This window comes from Erpetoichthys calabaricus, chromosome 1 (assembly GCF_900747795.2).
Source record: "Erpetoichthys calabaricus chromosome 1, fErpCal1.3, whole genome shotgun sequence".
NCBI lineage: Eukaryota > Metazoa > Chordata > Cladistia > Polypteriformes > Polypteridae > Erpetoichthys > Erpetoichthys calabaricus.
In genome coordinates, this window is record NC_041394.2 from 41,557,787 (window position 1) to 41,578,364 (window position 20,578).

The 20,578-nt window shown below is 37.5% G+C and overlaps 1 protein-coding gene across 2 annotated transcripts in view; it reads left to right on the plus strand.

The window, feature by feature from the left end:
- Positions 1-5,203: 5,203 nt before the first annotated feature.
- Positions 5,204-20,578, plus strand: part of hk2 (hexokinase 2) — a 30,852-nt gene continuing 15,477 nt past the window's right edge. Inside the window, exons 1-6 of one of the 2 annotated variants that reach the window (XM_051928765.1) lie at positions 5,204-5,377; positions 14,920-15,082; positions 16,356-16,504; positions 17,040-17,159; positions 20,158-20,253; positions 20,364-20,463. In XM_051928765.1, coding sequence (XP_051784725.1) covers positions 5,315-5,377; positions 14,920-15,082; positions 16,356-16,504; positions 17,040-17,159; positions 20,158-20,253; positions 20,364-20,463 — 691 coding nt within the window. In that variant the 5' untranslated portion in view covers positions 5,204-5,314. The remainder of the gene's footprint in view (positions 5,378-14,919; positions 15,083-16,355; positions 16,505-17,039; positions 17,160-20,157; positions 20,254-20,363; positions 20,464-20,578) is intronic. The other variant, XM_028798653.2, reaches the window with a different exon arrangement.

The following is a 20,578-nucleotide window of genomic DNA, read 5'->3' on the forward strand; positions in this document are numbered from 1 at the left end:
CAATTCACGATCACGGGTACAAAACTAGACGGCTCGAGGAACAGGACCACAAACACGAACCCGCATCAAAAAAAAAAATTCACGTCGGCGCCTACAACGTGCTTCGAAAACCGCGGAACAAAAAATGTTACGCGGACAATTGGCATTGCTTTCAAAAGATACACTTCGTACAAAACATGCGATGTCCAGATCCCGAATATAACAATTGGTTATTACAACTAGGACATTGTACACTCACCAATACAGATGGACTTCACCCAGATATTATTACAATTCCTCAACCCTTTATCTGCGACGACTTACTTACGGAAATATTTGGAACAGCGGTCTCATTAGACCAAATACCCCTTTTAACACAACAAACTATATTATGTCCAAAAAATATTACTGTTGATCACATTAATAACCAGGTCATTTCATTACTACCTGGAGAGTCACACCTCTTTCTAAGCTCTGACAAAGTTGACTCTGATGACGACAATGACCATCTTAATTTACCCTTAGAATATTTGAACACTATTAACCCAGCCAGATTACCACAACACAATCTTAGCCTTAAAAACGGAACAATAATCATGCTATTAAGAAACCTTAACACTAAACAGGGTTTATGCAATGGTACACGTTTAGTCGTCTACACCATGACACACAAAATTATTCAAGCAACAGTTCTTACAGAATCACATGCTAACAATACTGTTCTAATTCCTAGATTTGACCTTACAAGTTCTGACCTGGAATTACCTTTTACACTTAAACGGAAACAATTCCCCATTTAACCTGCCTTTGCCATGACCATCAACAAATCACAAGGACAAACAATGGACAAGGTTGGCATCTACCTATCTGAGCCCGTTTTTGTACATGGACAACTTTATGTGGCCTTCTCACAAGTTCGACGTTCATCTGACGTTAAAGTTAAGGTCATAAATGCTCCATGCCAAGGAAAACTCATTGAAGGACAAGACACCATCTTTACTACTAATGTTGTTTACAAAGAAATTTTCCAATAAACCTTTACACTGTGCCAAACACTTTATTGTTTGCTTCCTATTTGCGTCATCTACACCTTCACACTATGCTATATCTCATTCATACATCACGCTCTTTGTAATTTCCCAACACCAGGGGTTGGCGAGCGAAGCGAGCAGGGGCCGGAGCCCCCTAGTATGACACGAGTCTATAGAAATCGCGTTACTACGAAGTACATTCAGCAGATGCTTTCATTACAACGAAGTGACCTTGAAATGCCTGAATGAATCATCCACAGAGCAGTTAGATCTGTGGTCGCAGCTCAGATGTGCACGTTTGCACAACGATCCCCAAACAGAAACATTGTAAAAAAAATTCTTTCTTCGAACTTTCCTCGTACTGTTTTTTTTTTGCTGTTTTTGTTTTCTGTGGTTTTCAGTGATTCCTTTTGCTTATTGCTTGTCAACATTTGAAAAACATCCATTGGAATTTAACTCATTGTCACCCTCCTATAGAAACGGCAGACACGAAAAAAACGATAACAGTGTTAATGTTTGTGATGTGCAATCTGTTGGAATGGCAAATGCAAAGCATATGTCTTTGTTATATGCAAAAAAAGAAGAAAAATCTCAGGTTGGAAACGTATGCGGACTGCTTAATAACTTAATAATAATAGAAATGTTATGTATATTGTGTATAAAACTGCCCTCCCACTGCCCCCACCCCCGACCGGTCCGTGGAAAAATTTGCATCTAAGAAAGTGGTCCTTGCTGTCAAAAAGGTTGGGGACCACTGTTCTAAATGACCAGCTTTTTTCCCCAAAGACTGTGGAGTGGTGGGGGCATACGTCTTGATGTAGAAATATTTTGCTCTCTGCACTCATCAGTAAACACCACACATAAAATACATAAATTGAAGTAAAGTAGCACTGAACTGAAGAGCAGAGGCAGGGTGGCCACATAGTTCCTTAAATAACAGCTGATCCAACTCATGAGGAAGTTAGTCGGATGTAATTAATGTGGCTAATCTGTTTCAATCTACTGCTAATCATCTTAAATTAACATGTTTAAATACATCACGTAATGGATCTGATATACTTATCTCTCCTTCTGGGTGTCATTAAGCTCCTGCCCTGCCTTAGACTGAAAGGAATGTATTTTACTTACATATGAGCAAACAGATATCTGCAAGACTGACTACGTGTATTTACTTAATTGACTCAAAGGTCTTCCAGTAATTCTACTTGGTAGTTAAGTTCAGGAATCATCAAGAAAAACAAAACAGGAATACTAAAGGAGGCATTATTTGTGTTGGACAATATTAAACATAAGCATCAAGTATACAGTTTAAAAACTATGCTGTGACATTTGGTGAACTCAAAAAAGTCCACATGCCATCTATCACTTGCACCGCACCATTCATTTGCAATGTGATAAGCATGTCAATGTACTGTGTATTTGTTGGTAGACACTCCTTTATCAGGTAGGTGATTGTGTTGTTTGTTAATTTTTTTTATTAATGTATTGCTATTTGCTTCAGTGCAAATACAGTTCTCAGATAAATGTGTGCCCCTTTCAGTGAACATAATGTGTCTTGGCATCTCTGAACTTAAGAAAATAAGAAGGCTGACAAACAAATGCTGACCATTCAGTCTTGGAAACTTGTCTGAGTACAAGCTAATGGCAAAGTTGTCTCAACAGCTCATCTAGCTACTGCAGTGTCAAGGTTTCCATTTCAACTGAATGGTTTAGTAGTTTGTTTCAGATTTCCACAACTCTTTATGTGAAGAAATGCATTGTGATTTCATTCTTAAATGCACTTCAGTTTTTTTTTATTGCAGCTGTGAAAAATGAAACTTTTCTTAAGGATGAATAGTTAGTTTTATTTTCATTCATGAACACAATAAAAATATAATTAGAATGTTCCATCACCTCACATTTATGCACAAAATTGAAAAGAAACATAATTAAAAGTTAAAAATGACAAAAAATTTTAATGTATACAATAAATCAATTTAACAACAAAATATGTAATCTAATCTGTGGTGGGTTGGCACCCTGCCTGGGATTGGTTCCTGCCTTGTGCCCTGTGTTGGCTGGGATTGGCTCCAGCAGACCCCCGTGACCCTATGTTTGGATTCAGCGGGTTGGAAAATGGATGGATGGATGGATGGAATATGTAATCTAATCTAATCTAATATTTTTGAACATATATGTAAGACAACAACAATATATATTTGTTTACTTACATATAACTTTTCTAGTTTTCCTCAATTTGTAGTTTTTGATCTAAAATGCCATTTGGTGGCCTGTCATTCATACACTTGTTATGGTGCATCATTATGAACCAACCAGCAGTAGTCCACCATCATACTGACATCCCAATGTCCCCTTTTCCATATTCTTCATATCCCAATGGGATCTCTCACTCTGCTCTTTACTCACCAGTTTTCCCAGTTTTTTTCCAGGGAAAATTCCAAATGTGAATCCAAAAGTGAATGATAAGACTCCTGTTACAATTCAATTCCTTAAACCAATACATTTTTCACAATTTCTTTATAATTTATATCTTCAAATGATACCTAAGCCTCTCATTTGAGATTACACTATTAAATTCTGCATCAGAAAACTGTTTTATAATATCAGGTCTGGTAAAAATGTTCTCTTTTCAAATTAATCTTAGGCAAGCAAGGACACATTTTGGCACAAATACATAAAACAGGCTCCATCTTTTGGTAGGGCTTGGACAAACTACTTCATTATACGAAGATCAGTATTTAGTGGTGGTTGCAGAACTTAATCTGGATCCACTCAGTTAGGTTTGATATTTTTAACACCAAGCTGTTGTTTTTTTTTTCTAGCTGGCCATTTCTTCTGAACCCAAAGTTAATTCTTAGCTCTGCTGTCCCACTCAGGGGAATTTCGTACATCCTGATTGCTGTCCCGGTAAGATACACAATACACAGAACTTTCAAGATCACATGAGCCTCGGTGGACCATGTGGCAGTTACCAGATTCTAATTTTGCTTTATTCCCAAGATTATTACATATCATTATTCTCAATTATTACTATTTATATATATATATATATATATATATATATATATATATATGTGTGTGTGTGTGTGTGTGTGTGTGTATGCATTTTTTCATTTAATGTGGAAGCTTCTTTTTGTGGAATCTTGTTCAGCTGCACCACTTGCAGTTTTGCACCATATAGGCAACGGTAAATCCTGCAATGGAATATTTCTGTGGTGCCCCACTTCCTTTGATGCCCTAAGCACGTGCTTATTTTGTTTAATGGTTAATCTAGAGCCGTGGAAGCTGTAGAAAAACCAGGCAAAACTAGTTTGGATGCTACTGTACCTTCTGAAAGATGGAAATTTAACAAAGAGACCATGGGAGGAATGGGAACCGTCCTTCACAATGTCTGAGGCTTTGTGGATGCAACACTTTATAAAGATGTCTTTACTTTAAGGTCAGAGAGGCCCCAATGTGTGAACTATCTGTTGTGGGAGCCTTGTGGTCAGAAACACTGCAGTTATCAAACGAGACAAGGATGCATCTGGCCAGTACCCCACTAGTATGCAGTGAAGGAAGTTGACATTTCAGTTCCTGGAGGTGGCATGCCACAAAAAATGTTGAGTATCTCTGCTTAGATCAATCAGATTATATTTGATCATATATTCATCAACCGTCTGTTATACTTAAGCATTAGCTTTGAATTATAGATCTGCTATTATCTAAAATCATGCTTTGGGGCCGCTGTTGGCAAAAACCGAGATCCAAGATTATGTCTAGCTTCGCACAATTGGGTTTATAGTAATGGGAAGCCTTGACCAGGTGGTACAACACTTTGGGGGTAACTTGCCTTAAAGAAAGTGTGTGAATCTCTGCTGTATATACAGACTAATTAAGTTAAGCAAGTTCAATGGAAACGGTGAACAGTTTTCATCCCATATCTGCAATATTAAAATTACCACCCAACACTTATTAATTTCATCACACGGAAACGCCAGCTCGTTAAGAAAGAATTCGATGTTCGCTTGGATTCTGGCACGTGAAAGGCACCGGCTTGCGTGATTGATTGCGTTCGAGCGTGTGTTGGGAGGGGACTCTCAACGCAAAGGGCGAACCCATAGGCGCTGTCTCCTTTTTCACACTTTGATTGGTTGCTGTTTACCACACCTTCGCCCCCAGCCAATGAAGTCACCGCAGCCGTGTGCGTCACCACACTCGAGTTACATGTGTTTGAGCGCGGCAGCCGGTGGACTGCGAGAGACTGACACGGATACGAAAAAGGGAAAAGTCGGGGTGTCTTTCTCCACGAGGTTATCGGAAACATGATTGCATCGCATCTTCTAGCGTATCTTTTTGCCGAACTGAGCCATGATCAAGTGCAAAAGGTAGGTATAGGATGATGGATTCATATGGCTTTCATCATTTTCTAAAACTCTTTGCCGGCTTTTAAGAGTTTCAGCTCCCAAACGTCTCTTCTTCGTGATATAATCCGAAGTATACGAAGAAAGGTTTATTTAAGTAAATCAACGTAAAAACTTATCTTTGTTGGGTGGGTAAAAAGCCGGCTTTCCGGTAAATGAAGGCTGACTCAGTTGAAGTTTCACTGTAAAAGTCTTCAAAGTTCGTTGTACCTTTTTATCTGGTATTTTGGGCCAGATGTGAGCTTTGTATTTAGGAACCAAACTGAATCAAATAATACTTGAAGTAGATCGTGTATTGCACGAAATTAAAATATTACTGTTTCGAGTCATGTGGTAAGCAGGAAAACTATGTGGCAATGAGCCCAAAATGAGAATGAAGCTTGCTAATTGGTGATGGGTTTTTAACCGTTTTTTAACACATACTTTTGAAATTAATTCTTTAATCCGTTCACGTTCTTCCAGAAAGCTTAAACCTTTTAAAATATCATCACGGGCAGAATTTCTTTTTTTTTGTGCATGTGTTTAATTTCCGGAAAGGCAATTTGATACCTGCCTACGTTGTTGCATTCAAGCCAGATGTGCCTCGTTATATCCGGCCGGTTCCTTGTGGATGGTGTTAAACCTCAGCGAGGACGATCGTCTGTGTCCTCCCTAGTAGTGTCTGTCTCCTTTTCAGAGTGGCAGGGGTAGCAGGCATCGGGCACGTACGCCAGTGCTTCGTCACAAAGAAACTTTCCGATTTTTTTTTTGGGCCCTCCCAGTTCTTGTGAAACGCACCATCGTCCTTAGTCACCCTCAGTTACGACTCAAGAGAGCTGGGGGCTGGGTTAAGGATCAGTTCCCTTACACGTCATTTATGTCTTTTTTTTTTTTTTTTGTCCGATTGACCTTTTTGTGTGGGTTAGCAAACCGAGGAAAGACCGACTATTAATGAAAGACAATTTTCATTTTGACTGTTATAAATTATCCTTGCTCATTTTTTTTAAACATACAAGTGATTGATAGAAAGTATGCATTTTCGTTGAAAAAAAAAAACACATCTTTGAAGAGGACAGTATATTTAAATGTAAAGGAGAAGGGAGCTAGTTGCTTACAATCGATACCCAATGAAGTAAAACAAATTTATTGCTTCTAGTCCAATTTATTTTTCAAAAATGGTAAAGAATCGTCAGAGTACAAAAAGTGTTTGCCAGCAAGACTAATACATTTTTCTTTACCACTAGCAGACAGTTTTTTTGGTTATTTTATCATAATCCCAAATAGTTCAAAATTTTAACAGTGTGAGCTATGAATGATTGTGTGTATGTGTGTGTATATATATGTATGTATGTATGTATGTATGTATGTATGTGTGTTCATTAATTAGATTTTAACACTTCCACAAAGCATAATGTGTGTTTGTGTGTGCATGTGTATGTATATTACGATTTTCAGAATCTTGGGGGGTGGGGGGAAGTTTAATTCTTAAATGAACTGATTTAGTCCCCAAAGCTGAGTGTAGTTAAGGTGTGCTCTAGCAAAGTTAACACAAATAGTAGTATTAATTTTAACACCAACAAAAATTGATTTTAATATTTATTGGTATCTGTTGTATTGGTCATTTTAAACAGGTGAAGTTAATAGTTCATTTGTAATAGTGAGCACAGTCTTAATTGTAAATTTAGTAGCATGCACATAATTGACACTGATGATTTATTTTGCATATATAACTCGCAAATCCATCCATCCGTCCATTTTCCAACCCGCTGAATCCAAACACAGGGTCACGGAGGTCTGCTGGAGCCAATCCCAGCCAACACAGGGCACAAGGCAAGGAACCAGCCCACTGTGGGACACACACCCACCCATACACCAAGCACACAAATATTTAGTTTTATGAAATAAGTTGATTCTTTTTACTATGACTGTGGTGTTTTTTTTTTAAATTTTTTTTATAATCTAAATACCTGATTTTAATTTCTACGGAGCAGTTTTACAACTTCAGAGCAGTTTTCAAAAAATTAGGAGAATGCTTACACAGATCAGTATTAGAAGTAATATGCCAGAAATGTGATGGTGAGGTGAAGCAGGTATTGCACAGTTAGTGTTTTTTCTGAAAAATTTTCAACAACTATTATATACATTTCGTTAAAAAAAAAAAAAAAAAAAAAAAAAAAAAAAAAAATAAGGAGCATTGGACGTGTGGTCAGTTATTCTGACCAAAGACTTGCAAGTGGAAATTAGTCTGCGTTTAGTTTTTTTGGGGGGTAAAGGAGTTTTGCTGATGACGGCCATTTAGTTAGATGAATAAACCATTCATGTTGTCATTCAGAACTGTTTCAATAAATATTTGGCATTATACTTTGTGAAATGTTAACTTTTGTCATGTAAATTTGACAATGATAATTTTGCATCCGAAGAACCGAAAACTTGCATAAATTCACTTTAAAACCTGCTTTACCCCCTTTGAAAAATTAATAGTTTAAAGCATCTGGGAGGCTCCACCTTGCAAAATTCTTTATTAAATTTGTGACAGCTGTTATCTGTGAAAAGTTTTGAGTGGCATATTGTCACGATTACTTCCAATAATTTTGTGTTTTAGTTTTAGTAGATGTCTTGAGACAAGGCAATTTACAAAATTAGGTTTGATGCAATACTGAACAGTTTTGGATATCTATTCCAGTGGAGTCATTGAAATACAGCAACCTTGATTAATTAGGGGAACAACAGTACCTCACGTAGTTTTATGACTACATGGAAAAAGAACCGCCATTAAAGAACATGGTTTATCACAGGACCGTAACTTTCAAAAATCGTTTCTGATCCTAATTACATCTTAATGGTAGAAAGATTAATCAACTCCATGCTGATTATTATGGCGAGACAGTGATAGTTTAACTTTATATCGCAGGAGCAGTTTTAGCGTGATCCAACTATTTGATCTCTTAACTATAGTTTCCAATGGCATTCAAAAGAGCAATCAAATGGAATATTTTTGAAAAATTGCTTGTGTAGTACAGTGTGTGTGTTTGTAGATGTTGAGTGTAGTTGTATTAGATTAACTGATATCCAAAATGTGGTACATTATTGATAAATATGCAGTAAATGTAGTTTAATGAGTCAGTTAATAACATAATTTGGTGTTTTAAATACTGAAATTGTAGTATTTAGATATATAAGTTGGGATATGTTGTCAGGCTGCAAATTATATTGCAAGAGTTTTTTGAGATCAGATGTATTAATACTGCACAAGCGATCATAGTTCAGTTATAAGATAGACAAAGTTACAATTTCTTCTGCTAATTTTTATTTTTTTCATAGTACAGTGAGGTATTTTGTATGTTTTCATTTCATTTGTGAAAATTTTACCTAGGCATGTCTAATTTGTTTTTTTTCTCTCTTATTCCAAAGACATGGTAACTGAATAGCTTCTGTAAAATGACCCCTTTATGGATGTGTTTGTGAGAACATTTAGTTTTCACGCTGTAAAGAACTGGTATTTCAGCCAGAAATTGTTTCTACATGCTGAAAGGTTTTTCTTGAAGAAAAATCCTGATTAATAAAACCTCCGCTCAGTTACTACAACACAGTGCTACTCCTTCAGTAATACATTTGAAAGCATTTTTAGTATTGTGTAGGATACACTCCTTCATAGATGAACTGTTGCATGGTTGTTTTGTAGGACAGTATGTATGGCCAGGCTTTGCGGGCTACAGCTGGTTGTTTGTTTTTTTTTATTTATTTGCACAAAATATTTATTGCTAAGGTCCTGGCTGACATCAGTTGTTTTTCACAATAAAAGAGGTTTCCTTTTAAAATGAATTACAGTTTTGGTCGTATAGCTTTGGTTGGTGAAATCATAAACGAAATACTGCTGTTCTAGCATTGTACATTTTAAAGAAATCTAGGAGTGTTTTTTTTTTTTTTTGTTTGTTTTGTTTTTCCTTTTGGACCAACATTAAATACACTATAGGACCTGTATTAAATTTCAATGATAGCATTACAAATATTCTACAGGATTAGAATAATATAGAATTTGTACCTTATTTGATCAGTTGTGAGCATGAATACTGTACATTATAGCTCATTGATGACTGCCTTCTGTCTTTATATTTTAGACAAGTTTGGTTATTCCATCTTGTTAGTTTATTAGGCCGTAGTATAGGCTAGGAAGCAGTGGCCTCAATTTTACCTGAATATTCTTATGAGCTCAGTCAGTCAGTCATTGTCCAATACATTATATCCTAACACAGGGTCACGGGGGGTCTGCTGGAGCCAATCCCAGCCAGCACAGGGTGCAAGGCAGGAACAAATCCTGGGCAGGGTGCCAGCCCACCGCAGGGCTCACTCACACACACACACACACACCCCAGGTACACACTAGGGACAATTTAGGATCGCCAGTGCACCTAACCTGCATGTCTTTGGACTGTGGGAGGAAACCCATGCAGACGCAGGGAGGACCTAGGAAGCGAACCCAGGTCTCCTTCCTGCGAGGCAGCAGCGCTACCACTGCGCCACCATGCAAACCCTTATGAGCAATGTATTCTTATAATATGGAATGTCTATTTTGCATCTTTTTTTCTAGATGAGATTTGAAAGTAAGATTATATTCATTCATGCAGACTACTTATCAAAGTATTTTTCTTGTTTTCCTTTTACTGCTCCTCATTTTGGAAGTCTGGCTATGGTTCTGGGAGACCTGTGGTGTGAATACTGATTTATTTTTTTTGTAACCATCATTAAAATAAATCGTAATGATTTGGGACACCAAGTGAAGCCTGGATGAGCACATATGTAACAGAGGCCCTGGATGTTTGGGTGTAATATGATCAACTGTTTTTTAATCCCTATGTGCAGGCTGTTCTTGTTCATCGTCTGCAGGCCCTATGACCGAACGCTGTCATTATGTGATGACTCTGTACCTACTGTACTTTTAGGATGGCACACTTTTTCCTGAGAATAGCACTATAGTTCACATATTGTCCTTAATGACTTCTGGAACATCTTCCTCTGAACAGGAAGGTGTAACATTATGTGATTTGAGCTGAGCTTTAAGTATACATTGCCCCCAGATATCATGTTTTGGTTTATGTGAAATAGGCAAATACTTAATGTAGTAAATAGGTTTTAAGTGTTGTTTTTTTTTTTTTTTTTTTTTTAATAAATTCTATTGAAATCAGTAGTTTTAGAAAATAAACGAATGAGTTTCAAAATTAGAATGTTTTCTGATGCATGCTAAGAAGCTTTAGAGATGCATAATACAGCTGATATTAAAATAAGAGGTAGTAGTGTTAGGTAAAAAGTCTTCTTTTAAAAGCAAACCATAAAACTGTTTCTGAAACAGCTGCCAATGCAATCAGATGAAGTGTGTTCAGTGTCCCGTTTTTTCCTTTTTTTCCCTTTGGGCAACCAGTTTGTGTATTAAAGTCACATGATGTTCAGATCTACTGCTGCAGCAGTAATGAACAAATGAATCGGATAATGCAGCCTCCAAGAGAGAGAGACACACACACACACACACACACACACAGAAATAATGTATTGGAAGGGTCACCATGAAATCAGATGATTGCCTTATAGGGATTTGCTAACTGAATATGTATGCTTTCTATAAAAAGCTTTTTGGGTAAATAATGCTAAAGTACAGTATAAAGTAAGTATAATAGATGCTTTATGCCCAGTGGTCTGAGGAGAGTACAGCAGATATGTAAGAACTGTGGAGTGCTATGATGTTTTACATTGTACCTGCAGAAATATTCCAGTGGCGAAGAATATGTACATTTGTATAAGTTTGAAAGCCAGAGTGCTTTTGTAGGTTGATGATTGTTTTTCCTGCTCAGAGTGGGTCATGCTGTAGTTTCATAAGCCATTTTAGTATGCTGAGCATTTTGAGGCTTGTAATTGGAGCCTTTTGCCCAGTTCACGTTTATTCTCCTGTTAACTGTTTGGAATACTCTGCCTGTTTTCCGCTGACAGGGTGTCCTTTTCCTCCAGAAGTGGCTTGCTGTTGACCTTCTGCTAAAATTCCTCTAGTATATACGAATATTAAGGGAAGCGATCTGTCCTGGCAGCTGAAATGGTTCTGTTAACGCACAGCTTAGGACCTGCTTATGGAAGTATGAGAGGAGTGTCCAGAGTGCATGACTCTGAATCATCATCTTGGAATGTAGCCGACTGCTATTTAATTGCAGCTGGGCTTTAAGCTGGATTAAAACAAACTCTAGCGAGCCTGAGACTGTTCCTAAAATGAGTTTACAGTGAGTGAACAAATAAAGAGGTGCAGCCTTCCCGGTAATCACCAGTGCTGATCTCACAAGCTGCTGCAATAGCATAGTCATCAAATCAGCAGATTTTATAAACCAGGATTTCCTGTAGAGATAAGAAATTTAGTTGTTACAATATACAGTAGATGCATGTGTTAAAGCAAAAACATAGGCTAATGTTTAGTCCTGAACGCAAGAGTTGAACATGCCAGTTTAGCTTAAATGGGGAGTAGCTTAGGTGAATAATGGACACTTACTATGCCCGTATAATACGGAAGAGTGCCCGTGTTGCCCATGTAAGCATTGAGAACTCGTGTATGTAGTTCAATGTGCATATGGGCTGGTAATGAAATTATTACTTATAAATGCTAGATGCTATCCTGCAATTGGCATACTTTCAGATAAGATTTGGGGATGCTTGTGCACTCGGGTAAAATTCTCATTATCCAGGCAGTGTACACATGTAGTCAAAAAGATAATAAAATGGGTAGTTTATATCAGTATTGCATGCAGAGGAATCTTGGGTTAAAATTCCTGATTTGCTAATGAGACTATGGCTCTAGTCAATTTGTTGTAAAAATAAATACTAGATGCTGTGCAGAGAAGAGCAGACAACAATACAGGGTTTGTCCTTTGCAATGCCATCAGAGAATTCTGTGTTGGAAAGACAGATGTGAAGTGCTGCTTGCATACGAGTAAAAATTGTGCCTTGATTGCTAAATAAACTAAAAGAAAAGTCTGCTAGACACATTGTCTGGAGAAGCCTTTTATGGCAAGGGGCTTGTGCCAGCCATAACACTTTTTTTTTTTGATAACATGGTTACTTTCTTGGGACCAGCTTGTTTGCATGGAAATTAAACTGTGGTATTAATACCTTTTATTTCATTCATTCACTGTGTATGTTTCCTCACCTCAGATTTGTTCAGCTGCATTCACAGTAATTAACTTGATTTTGGTAATTAATGTATGTTGGTTCAGTTGCTTTTTTGTATACCTTCAGTATCCTCTGGTAGCCCAGAATCATCATGATTTTAAAAATGAAACATTTTCCTTTGGTTTCTGTTGTTTATTTGAAGTAGCAGCTGAAAATTCTGCAGATATTGTTTTTGACCACCGGTCTGTTTATCCAGTTCCAGTAGGGGATTCAACAAAAATCATCCGTTACTGCCAGCCCCCATTGAAAATGATTTAATTTTTTCATAAGAATCATTCTTTGATGCTGTACCAAGGTCAATTACAATTTGCTTAACTCTCCAGTTGTATGTCATCCATGACCTTTACTGAGCACAAAGATCGGTTATCTGAATGTTCCAGAATGGTGGTGACATGTACAGTGTATCCTCTATTATTTGTAACTTAAGTCTATATAACCTAATATACAAGGGTGGAGATGATTTGCTCTTGTAACATACCTCATATTTCTGTATAGTGCTTTGTGCCACGGTTTATTTGTCTTGAGCATAAATCATTGGATAGGATGTCTGGGTAATTTAAAAGTTCCTTTTGTTTGCCACTGTTGTCCTTTATACAGATGGGAATGTCCCATTTACTTGATGAGGGAAATATTTTTTCATGACTGTATTCTATGGGGAGCAGTAGGCCAACAGAATCTTGTTCTGATTGTTTCAAATGCACTTGCTATTCTCCCAACTGATCCCTCTGCCAAACACCTCGGTTTCTGTTACGTTCCATTTTTTGGCATTATCAGATATGTGAAGAGATGCCTTTAGGGCAGAGTGTTCATATTCAGTCCTTTGATGGAAGGTTGTGATCCTAACCATTTTCACAATCGGGGAAGCATTTTTTACTTTTAATTATTGTGGGTTTTACCATATCAATTTGTCTGTAATATCCAGTTCAGGGTTGCTGGGAGTTGCACTGCACTGGCACTGATTTAGACTTAGGAGAGATATCAACCTCACACGTATGGTTTACACATTATTCCGAAGTAAAATTAACTAACTTAGTTACTGTTTTAAAAAGTTTCACATTAGCAAGCTCCGGTTTCCTCCCACAGTCCAAAGACATGCAGGTTAGGTGGATTGGCGATTCTAAATTGGCCCTAGTGTGTGCTTGGTGTGTGTTTGTGTGTGTCCTGCGGTGGGTTGGCACCCTGCCCAGGATTGGTTCCTGCCTTGTGCCTTGTGTTGGCTGGGATTGGCTCCAGCAGACCCCCGTGACCCTGTGTTCGGATTCAGCGGGTTGGAAAATGGATGGATGGATGGACATTAGCAAGCTATTTGTTAAAGTTTTGAAGCACAAGGCAAGTTTCTTTAATTGTTAAACATGCAATGTGTTAACAGAATTGCATAATATCAGAGAAGTGCAACTAGTGGGGCTACTGAAATGGCATATTCAATTACTGAAAATTAATTAAGTTTATATTGTTTGGATTTTTTTTTAATCCAAAGTAATGTCTTGGTATAACTAAAATTTGAGTAAAGCATATATATGACGCATTATTTAAATGGTGTAAATGAGACGTGATGTCACTAATTTTTGCCCTTCGTCAGTCCAGTTCAGTGACTTACTATTGCTCATGCCTGTGTATTTTGCAGTGTAACATCTAATCTCTTGTTAGGCAGCTTGAAAGCAACAGAACAAAGACTATTTTATAGGAATAACAATGAAATAATATTGAATAGACAAATTTGATTTCACAAAGGCAGCCCTACACCTAAGAAAAATCTAAGAAGGCAAAGATTTGGAAAACTAGAGTATCCGGTGTGTGACATTTTAATTACTTTGGCCTATCAATTAAAAATTGATTTTTTTTTTTTTTTTTTTTTTTAAGTGTCATTAACTAGATAATGTCTCATCCTTATACTGATGTAAACATAAATCTCACAAAAGCAAATTTAACAAAATTTGACAAGGTGATTTTACTTACAAACCTTGCATGAGAACTGTATTTTGGAAATTTGTGTGTCTTTAAATGCTGAGTGTCCAGTTCAGCACCTTATTTGCCATGCCAGGCCACTTATATTCTGTAGTCCAGCAGAATTGTGAGAACATACTCCATATCCTGATTCAAGAGATTGTTTAGTACTTTTGCTTATAGTCTGATTATGTGCAGTAAATGGGTAGTTAACTGTCATAGATAAAGGACACTTACTGTTTTCTCTTGCTGTTTTTGAAAAGGCTTTCTAAGTCTGCTATATAGGACCCATAGGCAGTATAGGCCTTGGATCTCATGTTGCCGTTAGGGTTTCTAGTTTTCTTTCTGTGTTCCATTGTTAACTTTTTTCTCCTCCTGTCTAGGTTGATAAATATCTCTATCACATGCGACTGTCAGATGAGACACTTCTGGACATCTCAAACCGCTTCCGGAAGGAGATGGAGAAAGGGCTTGGCAAAGATACCAACCCCACTGCCTCAGTTAAGATGCTGCCCACTTTTGTCTGTTCAACCCCAGATGGCACTGGTAAATATACTTCTACATTGGGAGCATGCAGGTTATTTTCACTGTTTGTTGTTGTTTACATAAACCCCCAGTCTTAAATTTTTTTTTAATTCACAAATACTATGCAGTATAACCTTTCTGAATGCTGTCCAGTGATTCTTTAGAAGGTCAATCATAATATTTTCATTTTGTGATGAACTGTTTGGTTGGTAGTCATTACAGATTACTCTTATACTGCTTTGGTCAGAGAAATGCTGTATTTTTAGATAATATGCTACTTTAAAATGCTCTGCTTACACGGCTAGTTCAGGTGATGGAAATCTAAATAAGAATTCCAAAAGAAGTAATTCTGCTTGCATCCCCTAAGAGGAACAGAAAAGATGTCAACTTGCCTGCAGTGGTGACCCTCTGATTTTTGTCATTTTATTGTCCATTTTTCTTGCTCAGTAAAGTCTGACATAGGATTGATGCACGAGTTAAAAAGAATATGCACATTTCACTTAGGCAGCTTCAGGTCATTCAGCAAAAGAAATGTCTGGTGATTAAGAGAACTTTTGTTTTAAGATTAGATTGGCTGAAGTATCCATAGACCCTTAAATGGTTCTTTTTGTGTGGATCATAGTGTTCTTGATGGGTTAGTCAGTAAAGTACAGTACTCTACCCCCCCCCCCCCATGCCCCCCCCAACCCCCGCCAATAATTAATAGGGCAGTTTAAAACTTATTTTCACGCTTGCTTAAGCCCAGTGTTTGCCTTTGCTGTTTACTCTTGTAGATAGTGCCTTTCCGTGCTATCATCTGAGATAAGCCTATAGTTGTGCTGGCAGTTTTAATTTTTTTAAACTACTTTCAGAAACAGGGCCTGCTATCTGTGATTAATGTTTCTCAGCCAAAATCCTTAGTCCCATTTCTTCTTCTTTTTTTAATTGCCATAAAGACTTATTTTTTTCTTCATCTGATATTCGTTAATGTTTTATAGTGTTACCATTTTGTGTTAGGACAAATGTGCTGTTGCAACAAGTCAGTCTGTCTGCTAGTTGTTTAGCACAGGGTTTTAAACTGGACTTTCATGCTTCACAGATGTGACTTCTCCTCTTAACTCCAACAACAACAACTCTTTTTCTCTAACCTTTTCACAGAGAGCAAGTTCCTAATCCAGCAGCACTGGCCCTAAGGTGTTATCCAACCTTAAATGACATAAGTCGGAGACTACCACTTAACCTTCATGTTAAAAATTGCACCAACTGACTTTATTCTTTTTCTCTTTTTTTTTTTTTTTTTTTTTTGTACCCCCAGAAAAAGGTGATTTCTTAGCTTTGGATCTTGGTGGCACCAACTTTCGGGTTCTGTATGTTAAAGTCTCAGATAATGGGAAGCAAAAAGTGGAGATGCAGAATCAAATCTATGCTATTCCTGAGAACTTGATGAGGGGGAGTGGATCACAGGTGAGTAAAAGTTTGCATTGTTGTGACTTCAATATGATAATGCCCTTTGAAGGAAAGGCATAAACTACATATTTCACCCCGCTGTTGAACACCTTCTATGGATAGAGTTTAGTCAAGTAGCAGAAGCTGTCCAGTCTGGATGCCTTCATGGATAGTGAACTTGTATAGAGAAATTAATTTTTGCTTCTATCAGTGAAGTGTGTTCAAATGACATTGGTAGCATCATAGTTGTGGTAATTTTTATATTTGGCATAATATTGGTTAATATTTTATCAGATGCTGTGGAGCTTGGAAGTTTAGTATGTTTTTGAACATGTTGCTATGCTTGTGTAGCTAACCTTTTTCATTAGATATTGTCTCCTTATAATAATATAGAAGGCAGACACTTGTGTACATTTTTACTAATATGAATATTTATCATTTTAAGTTGTTTTGGAATTTCCTTTCACTTCTTGGTGTGTTAATGTGCTGTAGACAAAATGTGCCTTGAATCTTCTCTTAAATTAATTTTTTTCTTCTTTTTGTTCATTTGCAGCTCTTTGACCACATTGCAGAGTGTCTTGCCAACTTCTTGGAAAAGCTTGAAATCAAGGACAAGAAGCTCCCACTAGGATTTACATTCAGCTTTCCATGTCAACAGAATAAACTGGATGAGGTGAGATCTTTCTGCCATGTGTTGCATGTATTTATTATTTATTTTATTTATTTATTTTCCCCCATGTCAGTGTGGGCAGGCGGTGTTAATTTAAAATTCCTTTGACATTTGCTGTTCACTTGTATGAGTGACAAATATGTAACTTTCTCTGACAGACCGGTCAAGGCAAGTTATTTGTCATGCAACATTATAGAAGTATATATTTATGTGAGACAAAAGAACTTTCTTGACCTGTGGTTTTTCATTTTTGACATGCAAGGTGACATTGGGCCGTGAGTGAAAAACACCAAGAGAGCTGGAGGACATTTATTATATGCCACACCTGGATTGTGAAAGAGTTTACAAAATGCAAAGCTCTATGTGATATCTTTCAGCTCTGAACATACAGTAGAAAGCCAGTTTTAATTTTCTTTGCTGCTCCAACCATGCAGACTGGGAAGGCAATTGCATGCTTCTGCCCAGGTGTCCATATCTGTGATGGATTTTTGTGGTTAATGCTTTTCCAGGGCATGCAGCAGTACTAGGCATGCCAGTTCTTAGCAAGATTTGTGTTCTGACACTATAGCCTCTATCCCATGATTGTTCGTTTTTGGTAGGCAGGCACCTTAATACAAGTGAGGCACTTTACCCCCTGTATATAACTGCGATAAAGAGAACTATCAAAGTTATTTGCAACTTTCTAAACTTGTTGTAGAGAATTTGATTTACCTAAGCTTATAATAATGTAATACAAATTCGTAAAATACTTCCAGCCCACAATTAACCAATTCATAAATACATGTAAAGTTGTGTGCAAGAATTTAAGAAAATGATCTAAGGTCAGAATGGTAAATTAAGTCTTGAAATTTGCTGTAAGTACTACTGTTAGTGCTTCCAATTCTTAATAGCGCTAATGTTTTGGTTACCCTTAAAGCACCGTAGGCAAGTGTATTTTAATAGTGCACCTCTAGAAACTAGTGGATCTTGCAGACGGGTGTACTAACCTTTCACTTAATATTTTTGAAAAGTGTGGTTATATTATTCTGGGGTTATTGGAACTTGTCTGGTTGTTTTATAGCTTGGTACACTTTTGCACCTACAGTTTAACACAAACACCGTATCCACTTAAGTGATGTCTGAACAGCCCATCACTCCTTACGACTCCACATTGGGAGAACTAGTTTTAGCATGAACAGCACACAGATGTCCCCAGATATTACCTAAACCTAAACATTCACACACCCTGATACTCAAAAATAACCTATACACACTGAGGCTGATACACTTTGGCTAATCCCACTTACCAGCCAATGATGCGCAACTGCCACTCTGTTGGGATGTCTCCCTCAGCCTTTTACTCTGTTGAAAAGAAAGTGTCAGGCTCTTCACACCAGGTGCACTCAATCACTGAATATAGGCAAAGTACAGGAATTTAAAAGTAAAGCTGTGTTAAGAAGGGGGGGGGGGGAGAGACAGAAAGTTAACTAAATTTAAACAATTGTTAGGGCTTTACATCCAGGTGAATAAAATATGTCCGATGGAATCGAGTCTCTCTCTCTCTCTCTCTCTCATACATACACACATATATACTGTGTATCTCTGTTGTCTCTCTTTTTGGAAGGTTCATTCTTAATACCAAAAGGCATGCCTGGGGTTCCATAGTTCATGGCATTATATAAAGATAATTGGCTAGCGGCTCTGCCTAAAAGCTCTGATCACAAACATATGTGCAAAACACTTAATCTTGTTAAGGATACTTTTTTTTTTTTTTTTTTTTTTTTTTTCCCCCCCACCAGTTCTGTTGATGTCTCTCATTTGCTTAGAAAAGTAATATCTCCTGTCTAACATTTGAGTTCTGGAATATCTGGTTTTTCTAATTTAAGATTATAAATATGGGTGGCACGGTGGTGCAGTGGTAGCGCTGCTGCCTCGCAGTTAGGAGATCCGGGTTTGCTTCCTTGGTCCTCCCTGGGTGGAGTTTGCATGTTCTCCCCCGTGTCTGCGTGGGTTTCCTCCTACAGTCCAAAGACATGCAGGTTAGGTGGATTGGCGATTCTAAATTGTCCATAGTGTGTGCTTGGTGTGTGGGTGTGTTTGTGTGTGTCCTGGGGTGGGTTGGCACCCTGCCCGGGATTGGTTCCTGCCTTGTGCCCTGTGTTGGCTGGGATTGGCTCCAGCAGACCCCCATGACCCTGTGTTCGGATTCAGCAGGTTGGAACATGGATGGATGGAAGATTATAAATAGATAACAATGAAAGAAAATGTGCATACAGTTCATTAAAGTATACAATATATGTAGCATTTAAAGTGTGTCTGTTGCAGTGCCTCTTGCCACATTGCTCTTCACAGAATTTTAAACGGTGCTTTCTGTCTGAATGGTTAATTCACTTGACATCAGTCCATCTGAGCACAAACTTGTAAATGAGGCAGACTGCATTGTACTGTTTAATGTAGTGCCTGCAGTCCTAATATGACTATTCATTCCATAACAACTGACTACTTTCATAGAAAGTCTGTAGTAAATTTTGTACTGTCATGGCTATCCTAGCTACTTAAAGGGGCAGAGAGTGCAAGAAATTATTTCTGTTAATGTAGGTTGTACTATTCTCCACCAGGTTTTTTTTTTTTTTTTTTTTTTTTTATATATACATGTCAAAAATCAATAGCATAGGTTGTTTGATGCTGAAAATAGCTAAAAATGAGAGGCTTTCACCTTGGATATTATCTAAAAAGAAAGCATTGTTCTAGCCCTCTGAGAAGAAACATGTTTTGTGTTTTTTGCTTCATTGTATACCTCTAGTTTCCCTGTTGTATTTAAGCAGAGTATGTTAAAATAAGTAGATATCATCAAAAATGCTGGTTTCAAGTTGTTGCCTTATGAATCCTCCTTGAGAGTTTGTAAATTCCTTATTTTGCTGAGGAATTTGAACAGAAACGTGTACATGGCTGAACATGAACTACAACTTCAAAGCTGTAACTCTCGAGTGCTTTTTGTCTTTGTGATTTTTGTTTTTTGTAGAGCATCCTTCTAAACTGGACAAAAGGTTTCAAAGCTAGTGGTGTTGAGGGTCGAGATGTTGTTGGACTGCTGAGAAAAGCTATTAGGAAGCGAGGGGTGAGTTTTTTTTATTTGGCATTTGTTACTTTTGAGTTCTAAAAAAAAAAAAAAAAAAAATGTCTATCTTAGATGTCTCACTTAATCTCTGAGGTCTCTGTGTGTTCCAGGATTTCGACATCGATGTTGTTGCAGTTGTTAATGACACTGTAGGCACCATGATGACCTGTGGCTATGATGACCATAACTGTGAAGTAGGGCTGATTATTGGTGAGCTCACTGTTTTTTGTAGTTTAATTTTGCAAAGCACTTGAGTTTGGTTACAGTGTTGTTGTGAAGCACTTTTCAGCATGCCTAGTAATAACCTTTTGAGTTCTTCTTTCTG